This window comes from Rhagoletis pomonella, unplaced genomic scaffold (genome assembly GCF_013731165.1).
Source record: "Rhagoletis pomonella isolate Grant_MI unplaced genomic scaffold, Rhpom_1.0 Rhpom_scaffold_00005, whole genome shotgun sequence".
In the NCBI taxonomy this organism is placed as follows: domain Eukaryota; kingdom Metazoa; phylum Arthropoda; class Insecta; order Diptera; family Tephritidae; genus Rhagoletis; species Rhagoletis pomonella.
The window spans coordinates 37,399,434-37,410,372 of record NW_023458559.1 but is presented as its reverse complement, the minus strand read 5'-3'; the positions used below and the strand labels follow the sequence as shown (position 1 = coordinate 37,410,372).

Genomic DNA, 10,939 nt, shown 5'->3' with positions numbered 1-10,939 from the left:
AAATTCATTTTCAATAATGTAAATAACAATTCGTGTTGAATCCAAAATCGCTTCGTCTGAATAGAGATGGCAACTTTTTCACTTTCAACTTCTCATTCAACTTCGCATTCAACTTTTGTTGCCTGTAAAAACGCCCCGTGCGTATGCCCTAATAATATAATTTAATTAATAAACCTTATCGAAGGTGGTCACCTGGAACGACTTCTTGTAAAAACCTGCAAATCGTGAAGCATCTGGAACGCAACTAAAATAAATTTCCCTTTTTATCGATGTTCACCACAAATCGAGTATCTACTGTACCCGTCTTATCAGCTGATCTTTGAAAACATTTGTTTTGGCGCGCGGGCGCGTTTGTTTCGATTTTTGATGAATTTCTTCACAGGTCAGTTTTTGTCATGTTCTGGTTTTGCTAAAAAAGTATTTGGTTTTTCGCAAAAATGTCGTCTCGAAACTATGTTCCAATGCAACAGAAGTATAGTCGCGTAATTATGTTGGTGGACATGGACTGTTTCTTTTGTCAAGTCGAAGAAAAACTTGATCCCCAATTGAAGGGACAACCGCTAGCAGTGGTGCAGTACAATGCATGGCGAGGTGGCGGGTAATTTCTAAAAAATATCAAAAGTAGGTTTATTTAAAAAGCTAACTGTGGTTCAATATTAAATAGAATTATTGCTGTCAACTATGTAGCGCGTGCGAAAGGTGTAACACGCCACATGCGCGGCGATGAAGCAAAGGAGCGTTGCCCTGAAATACAATTGGTAAAAGTGCCGAACATACGCGAAAAAGCCGATTTGGGCAAGTACCGTGACGCAGGCAAAGAAGTGGCAAATGTGCTGCAGCGCTTCACGCCATTACTGGAACGCGCCTCTGTTGATGAGGCGTATTTGGATATAACGGAATCGGTTAACAAGCGATTGGGAGGCATGAGTGCAGTAAGTTTATTTAATCTTTGTTAAGAAAAATGGGTACTGTTTATGAATTTGTACAACTATTTTGGGTTGCTGTGCCCAAGCGCGTGAATCGAATCAAAAACCGTTTACACACACTTGTAGACGACAGTTCACGCTTTATTACAAAAATTTAATTTACTAAATCTGTGCACTAATTTAACAATAATGTTGGTATTTGTTGCAAATTTCCGAAATATACGCACACTGATTACTCTTATTCTGCCTTAAAGCAGCCACTTAATATCTTAATTTTTGTTGTTGTTGTTGTAGCATCATACAAGTTTCCCAAAGGGTTTTTGGGGAGTGTTGCTGGTGTGACAGTCCTTGGCCAGATATAAATCTGGGTCGTTCCGGTTACGTAGACCCGACTGTCGTGGGAACGTATTCATTTATATACCTGAGCGCACTTGTGCACAAGGGTATATTAATTTTGTTCACATAACGGTTGTTTGTAACAGCCAAAACGAATCGAGATAGATATAGACAAATGTATACATAAATGCTCAGAATGAATAGGGAAATCGATTAAGCCATGTCCGTCCGTCCGTGTACACGATAACTCGAGCAAAAATTCAAATATCTCAACGTATGTAGGTTTCCGTTAATCCAAGGTAGGTTGGTATTGAAAATGGGCGAAATCGGACTGTAACCACGCTCACTTCCACATATAACGGTAATTTTCGGAAATACGAAAACTGCGATATTTTAGTAACTACTGAATATTATTCACTCAAAATTGATATTTACAACAATTTTTAGACGAAAAATAAAAATATTATAAATTTTTGGAAAATGGGCGTAGCCACGCCCACTTATGATTACATGTGTATATCTTGGTAACCGTTGCACCAATTTCTTCCAAACTTGGCACAGTTTTTGATACAGCCTTGGTACAGCATACCAAATGGCCGAAAATCTAAAAAATCGGAAAATAACCACGCCCACATCCCATATAACGGTAAATTAGAGAAATACAAAATCTTCGATAAATCAGTAAATATTAAAGCTAATTTATTCAAAATTGATGGTTGCAACAATTCTTTACCAAGAAATACGTTTATGGTAAAATTTTGGAAAATGGGCGTGGCACCGCCCACTTATGATCACATACATATATGTATATCGGTAACCGTTCTACCAATTTGTACCAAACTCGGTATTTTTATTGTGCTTGCCCAATAAAAGCAAAACGTTGAAAATTATTAAAATCGGACTAAAATTACGGCCGCTTTTCATATATCGGTAAATTTCAGAAATGCTTGAAACTGCAATATTTCGAAATTTAAGGACGCTAATTTACTCAAAATTGATACACCCCGGCTTGCCATCTAGCGGCAGCTTTCGGAAAGGTGAAAAATATATATTTACATCACGTACCCGCCCCCCCACCCCTAAATCGTTGTACAAATAGCTAAACATTTCCCAGAAAAATACCTAATTCGGGTTTTATTTCATAGGGTTCATCCATGCTTCAGCCAGAAGGACTTGTAAATACATACGCCGTTGGATATGCAGGCATAGGCGATTATGTAAACGTAATTACAAGACGTTTTAATAATTCCAATATAGAGGATGCCGATTTAGAAACCGAAGCGGGCGCATTTGCGGAAGCTCATGATGCTGGCGATATGGCCGCACGTCAAAGCGATATACGTTTGCTTATTGGCGCTGCTATTGCAGGAGAAGTGCGCGCCGCAGTCAAGGCCGAGACGGGCTATGACTGCTCCGCCGGTATAGCACACAATAAAATACTCGCAAAACTAGCTTGTGGCATGAATAAACCAAACAAGCAGACAATTTTGCCATTGGCACAGATACCCACGTTATTTGAAACTCTGCCGGTTGGCAAAATACGTGGACTGGGTGGCAAATTTGGTGAAGAAATTTGTGCGGCATTACAAATACGTTTTCTAGGCGAGCTGTTGCCGTACTCAGAGCAGGAGTTGCAAAGGAAATTCGATGAGAAGAGCGGGTGAGTTATGTGACCTTCTATGTTTATAAAAAATATATATGTATGTATGTATGGACATTGTATGTATTTTATGAGGAATTATTCATTTTCTAGCACCTGGCTTTATTATATATGCCGCGGCGTTGACTTGGAAGCGGTTACGCCACGGTTCTATTCGAAAAGCATTGGCTGTTGCAAAAAATTTCCGGGACGTAACAACATTACCGGTTTAAATACACTGCGGCATTGGTTAGGTGAGCTAGCCAACGAGGTGTGTGATCGCATGGAAAAGGATATGCTCGAAAATAATCGTCGAGCTAAACAAATGGTTGTTAGTTTCATACAAGAATTTGATGGAGAAGAGGTATCTAGTTCACGTTCAGCGCCACTTAATGGTTATGATCAAGAAACTTTAACGAAAGGCAGTTTAGATGTGATACAATCGCACACTAAACAATTTTTTAAACCTGGCAGCTCATTGGTATTGAATAACCCTATAAAATTTTTGGGTATTAGTGTAGGAAAATTCGAAACAATACAAAGTGGACAAGGAAAATTGCAGGAAATGTTTGCCAATCTGGCAGCTAAGAAGAAAAACGAAATAACTAATACGGTAACTCAGCCAGTATGTATAGACAACGCTAGTACAAATAAGAACACTGAGATCGCAGAACCTTTTGTTGCAAAGAAACCAACATTCATGCAACATTTCTTAGGACGTGCGTCGGATCATGAAGATAAGCCAAGTGGCTCAAGTAATGTTGGGACAAATTCAAGAGATTGGGAAAAATCATCGTCGCTCGAAAGTATTACAAATGAAACAATGGAGAGTGCGCAGCCACCGGAAAAACGAAGCTTCTTTCTCAATGCGCTAAGAAAACCAAGAAACAACGAAATCGAAAGCCAGGGCTCCACAGTTGGCGGTAGTGACATCACTTCGAAGTATGAGGCTAAAAGTGGCGACATATCAAATAGTTTTTTTGCAAAAATTTTGAATAATACAAAAGATGAAACCAATAATTTGACTAAAACAGCAAATGCAAGCAACGTGCAGTTGTCTTCAACGGAGTCCTGTAAGACGACGGCATTTGAAAGCAAAGGGAACGATTTTGAACTGCAACAGAAAATGACTTTTATAGTAGGTGACACAAAAGAATCTACTTCTAAATTAAACAAAAATAATGATACAAAAAGCACTAAGCGAAAATACACAGCTTCGCAAGATAACTCCTCCCCAACTCATGTTCCCCAACCCAACGAGATTGCAGCAACTTCGAAGCACACTCCTCCACAATCTTATGAGGAAAGTTATGTCGAATTTGCGATACCTGAATTGCGTGCCGAACTTTTGAAGATGACAAAATGTGAAATTTGCAAGGCTAATGTACCATCAGACATCCGTTCAATACAATTGCATCAAGACCATCATGTGGCCATGCAACTCAGTCAGCAATTGCGTGATGAATATCGTACGGAAGTTAAAGCTCAATTGAACAAGCCTTTAGCTACTAGTAGTGCTGCACCGAATAAAAAAGCAAAAAAGTCGTTAGTACTAGCAACAAAAGTCACTTGCACTAAAGAAGGAGGAAAATGTGCTACAAGTAGCGCAAGCATAATGAAGTATCTTAAGCCCTCAGCTCAAGGTGCAACCACATCTACGAATGTACCAGTGTGTGTGGCAGAATCTGAGCAATTCACCGAGGTAATCAACACATTAGATGATACTGTGGATACGGTGATTTGTGGGGAATGTAAAGTGCCCGTTGTCACCACTGAGCTCCAAGAGCATAAAGATTTTCACATCGCGAAATCGCTGCAGCGTCAACTCAATATGCTGGAGGTGCGCACTGTTCCGATTGTCAAAAAGGCGAGTGGCGGTTGCAATAGCACACTCAATACAACTCAGTCGAGCATTAAAAATATCAAACCAATTACAAAATTCTTTTCACAATCAAATTGTTAAATACTAAATAGTTAGACGTAAGCAGTGCTGAAGAGTGAAAAATATAAAATATATGTATCTTCAATCAACTTTGCTGTTAATATTCTAAGCACCGGAGGTGAGTTTAGTTTTTAATTACAATTATAATTATATTTCTACTATTCAACATTTGCTGATAAGAATTGTTTAATTATTTACATACACACATACGTATTCATGTACATATTCAATCTATGTACCCCCGATTTTCATAAAAACTTGTTTCTGATATTCAAACTCATCTGTTATTTAACTTTGAACTCTGATATTATTTCAAGCTTTGAATTCCAGTAGTAAATATTAATAGTATTTAAGCGATAAATACGGATAGCCCATTCCCACGAAAACCGGTTCTACGTACCGGAGTCACTCGGGTTTTACCCAACCAAGGGCTGTTGTTTCGGTGATCCAACCCTGTTTAGGTCAGCGAAATCTCAAACGTTGTTCGTCCATGGGGCAACATCTTCTCCGCATTCTTCTGTTCTAGCATAAAGTCAAACCCAGGGCCAGAAACCTATACCTGCGTATATCAGAGACCATTGCATCCAACTCCACCTCGGTGTAGCGGCTACAACAACCCCGTGCAGATCGGTTAATATCTCCCACTAACGGCAGCCCTAAGAAGCGTGCAGCCTCAATAGGGTCGGTCCGCATGGACAAAGGCGTTAGGGTTGTCGGGTTTTCCGGGCATACGAAGAGATGTTTCGAGTCATGAGGTGTCTCTCCGCATGCCGGACACTCATTTGGTTCATCTGCGTTTAGTCTGCTCAGGTATGAGTTTAACCTGCTGCAGTAGCCAGAGCGAAGTTGGGCTATTGTGGTTCTTGTCTCCCGGGGCAGATGAAGCTCCGTCTCGTCGATGTCCGGTGGTTGTGCGCCTAGAACGGCATTCACAGGTCTGGAGTCTACATAACTCGAGACTGACTCCCTGTGAATTCCGTTCAGGGCCTGTCGATAAGCTGACGGGTCCATAGGTTGTTTAATGAACCTCTGGACTTCGTCCGTCAGTTCGTAGAGATGCCTCCTGACGTGCCTGGCCGAGGGCTCTTCTGCAAGCAGCTGCCCATTTGGGTGACCTCGTCCACCAACCACAGTTTGAGCCTCTGCTTCGGCTTCCTCTCTGCCTCTATATCTTCTAGGAGCGTGGAGTGGCTGACGGTGTCAAACGCCTTTGACAGGTCCATCGCCACTAGAATAGTTCTCTCACAGAGACGGTTGCGGTTAAGGCCACGTGTTATCTGAGTGTTTATGGCGTTGAGTGCTGTCGTTGTACTGTTAACTTTACGGAAACCATGCTGATGCTTCGCTGGGGTCAGGTGGTTCGTGAAATACGGGAGTAGCAAGGCCTCTAGTGTCTTCGCTACCGATGAAGGGAGTGTTATCGGTCGATAAGAATCTCCTTTGTTGGCTGGTTTCCCCGGTTTGAGCAGTGGGACCACTCTGCCCACCTTCCAGATGTCTGGGATGAGGAGAGTGGCCATTGACATATTGATGACCTTCGTTTGGTACGCTACTCCCGCGGGACCCAAATTTATCAGCATCAATATGCATATTCCGTCGGGACCCATTGCTGTGGAGGCTTTCGCCTTCCCGACGGCCACTTGAACTTCACTGCTAGTGAAAGCAGGGGGGGGGGGGGGGGGGGGGGCGCAGGGGGGGGGGGGGTTGTACACCCTTCTGGTTTCACAACGCTTGGCTTTGTCCGCCGGAGGATGCGGTATGAACTGTAGGCTAAAACAAATCCCATGAAGACGGTTATCTCCTCAATCTTGCTCTGAAGTCCGTTCTAGTTGAATTGTAAAATCTTCGTGTGCCTAGGGAGACTTATTGGAATTTGGGGTGTTAGTGATGCGTGTTGCCGTACCGCCACATGCTGTGCTTGTTGCTGCTGGGCCTGTTGCCAGGTGGTGTTAGTGGGCGGCGTCGCAGTTGGGGGTTGCGACCGAGCAGCACAGAATGGGCCCTCACAATCTCTTGTCCAATCTCGCGTGGTGCGCGGTCTTGAGCATGCCCTAAAGTCACACCAGCCAAGGCAGGTGTTGCGCTTGACTGATGTCACATTACGCAATATCCTGGACTGACACACCGCGCAGCTTGTCGGAGGAACTAGGAGTTGTTGGCGGTGGCGTGTGGGTGGTGGTGCAGTTGTATCTGTAGTGTGGTCTGTTGTATCTGTGGTATTGTCTTTTGTATTGTGTTGTGGTGAGGTTGTGTTAGTGTTGAGTTGCTCAGGCGGACTCTGTTGTGCCGTGGAGGCAGCTTGATTGGCGCAGCAAGGTTCCACGTATGCAGTGGTCCATTGCCTGTGAGTCGTGAGGCCGGCTCCGGTCTGCATCACTGGTTCAATCCTCTCCCTACGAAGTCCTCGGCAACCCCTCTTAGACTACTCGCGTCGATGGTGTACTAATTCCGACGGTGAATAACCCTAAAATACTCAGTTACCTTCGATAGTCTGCTCTCCTTCTCGGCGCATACAATCGCAATTGGCAATAGCGTACAAGTCGCAACAAGGTTCTCAAGTCGCTAGCCGGCAGCACCTGCGGCAAAGGCAAAGAAACATTGCTGGCAACATACAAGGCAATTGGCCGGCCGGTTCTAAATTATACAGCGTCCGTGTGGCCGCCGGAGACCAGCAGGACGCAGTGGACGAGACCAAATACTTGCCAAAATACGTCACTCCGGACAGCCATTGGATGTCTTCTGCTGCCGTCTCACCATCACCTATACAACGTGGCCCAAATACTCCCTGTGAGGGAGGGTAAAGGTAAGTAAGTAATTCCTAGCAGGGGGCACATACGAAGGCACCCGAACAGACACTTTCTTGCCACAGAGCTTTCCACTAGGCATGCGAGAAGGAATCTATACGAACTAACGGACGAAGCCCAGAGGTTTATTAAACAACCTATGCACCCGAAAGGGCCCGACAGAGCTTCGTCTGCCTCGGGAGACTCTCACCACCTTCACTCTGCTCCAGCAGGCTAAAGTCCTACCTGAGTAGAATAAATCTGGATATACCCAATGAGTGTCCGGCATGCGGAGAGTCACCTGATGACTCGTAACACCTTTTCTCATGTCCCCTAAAACCCACTCAACTAAAACCCCCCAACTCACTTTGAGTAAATCAATTCCTGGGTCTCCCGTGTCTCCCGTTTGTTGAGCTTGACGACAACGATTGAGCGATAAGCCGATCTAGGTAGGGCTAAGGTAGCCGCTACAACAACAAACGCTTCATACCTGCGACAATCATTGTAATTGAAACGACCCAGATTTATATCTGGATTGGCACTCCAGAGAGATTCCTTAAAAACTTTGGAGAACCATGCAGCGGTTGTTTGGTCTATGGAGACTATTGGGACGTAGTGCATGAAGATTTAGACGTGTCACAAGACTGCACCCCGAACATACACATCCACCGGTTCCAATAATACAAATTGTACGAGATCCTGGATATTTTATGCGACATTCATTGAAATACTGCACCGTATTCACTAAAAAAGTTTTTTGAAATATGACAATCGGCAAGGATTATCTAATTTTATTTGGTCTCCCTTTTCTTCAAAGCTTTAACATTGAATTGTTAAATTTAATTTGGCCTCCCTTTCCATCAAGGCTTTAACTTTGAATTGTTCTTCCTCCCACTGTAGGAGTCGCGAAACCATTAGTCTTTCTGGCGAAATCGACTACCTCTGCTATCAACAAGGAGCTAATGATTCCCTGTTCTATCCATCAAAACAAAACAGTTTTAGTTAAAGTAGTTTTTGAATTGCCGTAGCAACCGTTTGCATTTTATTTTACTTTTTTAATTTGTTCTAATACAATTAAAAAAAACTAATTAAACACTTGATGACCAAATACTCTAGATATTATAACGTAATCACAGCGTTTTCGTACGACAAAACTATCATAATTTCCTTAGAAATACCAATTTGGATAAATATATTCCCTTGATTTAATTGAAGTATTTGGTGTAGTAGTCATTGTAATAGTTGTAGTCGAATTGACCATAGTTCTTGTATCCCTCGTAGTATTTCTTGAGTGTATTGTTGTGGTAGATGCTGACATCCATGAAGTACATGTTAGGCACGAAGAATTCATTCTCATCAATTGGACGGTCAAGTGGATAACCGAATAATTGGTTGTCAATGTGGCGTGTGCCGGAACCAATACCGGCAGAGTAGGTCGAGTCGAAGTTAGAGTTCTGTTCCACGGTTGCCTCGTATGGCGCAATGTAGAAGAAGAGTTGCACTGGGAAACCAGTCTCCCAACCCTTAGGCAAGATCAGGCGTTGTGGGAATCCGCTGTGTGGTTCGCTAATGTCCAATGGCAGTTCATATTTGCCATCAAAGGCAGCCATCACGTAGTGGTACATTTCAGTGTAAGTGGTGCGATCCTCAATAGCCCAATCGAAGTCCTCGGATGAACGTTTGATGACATTCTCGCCAGCAGTCAGCTCATAAACGAACTCATCCAATTCAACGAAGTTCTGACGGTTCTGCTCCAGCGAGATAATACGTCCGTACTCATCGAATTTAGGTCCGTAGAATGTGCGGATGACAACCTTTTGTGGTTTGTCAGATTGGACTGTGATGTCAAAGTTGAATGGTTTGTGGTTGAGACGCATCTGACGGGCATATAATGCCTTATCCCAAACGAATTCGCCATCAGCGAACACCATTTTGTCGTTCATTAAGTTGGTGACATCAAAGTCTACCAAATCGTAGTAAGTGACCATTTCACTGACTCCCACACGCTTGATTTCAACGCCGGGTAGAGCAAGTTCCTCTCTGGTGTAGGGGTGGAGTTGTTGTTTGTACAGGTAGTAGACGGTGCTGATTTGTTTGTACAAGCTGTAGAAGAGCGGATCACGCATCATGGTTTCGTAATTCAGGAAGACATTGGGCATTACTTCGAAATCGTTGTAGTCTACGCCAGCGACGAGCATATGAGTCAGCATGTACCAGGAGTTGAGAACGTACTTGTCAATGGTATCGATGGTATCAGCGTTGCCTTGCAAGTAATTGCCGATGTATTCAACAGCTTGTGGCTGGTGTAAATCGATTTTGTGACCGTCGCGGGTGGTGTAGACGCCAGACTCAATGATACCGTAGATGCGTTTGTGAGCGCTTTGAACTTGGTTCAACATATCGTAGTTGCCGTAACTTTGGATTTCGAAGTAGTTTTTGCGGTATGTGTAACCAATACCACTGAATGAAAGTAATTCTGGATCGTAGCCTTGTTCGTAAGCGTGGTACCAAGAGAGTTCTGGGATATCGCCCAAACCGTTAGCCAAGCGTTCCATGTAGTAACGAGACAGAAGTTGTTCAACATTGTACACCCACCATTCACCACGACGATCCTTGTCCAAGCCGAAAGTTTTGCCATCCAAGAAGAAAGCATAGTCCATGTTCAAGTAGTACCAGTATGAGTTCCAGCCCAAATCCTCAGTAAAGTAGGACAACATGGAGTGTTCGTTGAAGAATTCTATATCGCGGGTGTAGTCAACGGGATGCCAGAACATTTTGATATCCTTCATGAATGATATATATTTGTCGTCGGCCATAATTTCGTAGGTGTTTTCACGTAGCGGGTAGCTCTTCTCAGCAGCATACCAGTTCTCACCCAGACCCATCAATTTCCACCATTGGTAGGTCTTGAAGTCCTTCATGTAGAAGTAGTCTTGGTTGTAGTATTTGTTGTTCTGGTAGTAGACATCATTGAACTCCTTCTCGTATTGGATGTACTTGCTCCAGGTATTGTAGTCGAATTTCTCGGCAGCGTAGATGAATTTGCTGTTGAAGAAGTATTGTGGGAAGATTTCGTAGATGGTGGGCAGGATGAGACCCTGGAAGTCATCGCGGTGGATGACGGCCAAAGTAAGAGCGTAAACGAACATGCCTTCGTTGACATGGATGCGAGCCCAAGCAACATTTTGTTGGAAGGTTTCCCAATCCTTGGCGTAGTAGAAGTAGTTGAAGAGAGCGTAGGCTTGTTTGTGGTGAGTGTGGACCATAGCGCCGAAGAATTCACCTCTTGGCAAGAGTGCGCCCATTTTGTAGG

The 10,939-nt window shown here is 43.4% G+C and overlaps 2 protein-coding genes across 2 annotated transcripts; one reads left to right on the top strand and one right to left on the bottom strand.

The window, feature by feature from the left end:
• The first annotated feature begins 282 nt into the window (after positions 1–282).
• LOC118738895 (DNA polymerase eta-like) lies at positions 283–5,028 on the top strand. The gene is made up of 4 exons (XM_036469921.1): positions 283–598; positions 665–932; positions 2,408–2,922; positions 3,016–5,028. Exons 1-4 carry the CDS (start codon positions 438–440, stop codon positions 4,862–4,864), a joined length of 2,793 nt encoding a protein of 930 aa, XP_036325814.1. The 5' UTR covers positions 283–437; the 3' UTR covers positions 4,865–5,028.
• A 3,785-nt stretch (positions 5,029–8,813) lies between these two features.
• Positions 8,814–10,933, bottom strand: LOC118738894 (larval serum protein 1 beta chain-like). Its single transcript, XM_036469920.1, has one exon. It carries the CDS (start codon positions 10,929–10,931, stop codon positions 8,832–8,834), a length of 2,100 nt encoding a protein of 699 aa, XP_036325813.1. The 5' UTR covers positions 10,932–10,933; the 3' UTR covers positions 8,814–8,831.
• Between the last annotated feature and the right edge of the window lie 6 nt (positions 10,934–10,939).

Excerpts from the sequence above, each read along its gene's own strand:
- LOC118738895 (XM_036469921.1), top strand. The coding sequence starts at position 438 with ATGTCGTCTCGAAACTATGTTCCAATGCAACAGAAGTATAGTCGCGTA. Across the intron at positions 599-664 it reads AATGCATGGCGAGGTGGCGG|AATTATTGCTGTCAACTATG; the intron begins GTAATTTCTAAA and ends AATATTAAATAG. Across the intron at positions 933-2,407 it reads GATTGGGAGGCATGAGTGCA|GGTTCATCCATGCTTCAGCC; the intron begins GTAAGTTTATTT and ends TTTATTTCATAG.
- LOC118738894 (XM_036469920.1), bottom strand. The coding sequence starts at position 10,931 with ATGGGCGCACTCTTGCCAAGAGGTGAATTCTTCGGCGCTATGGTCCAC.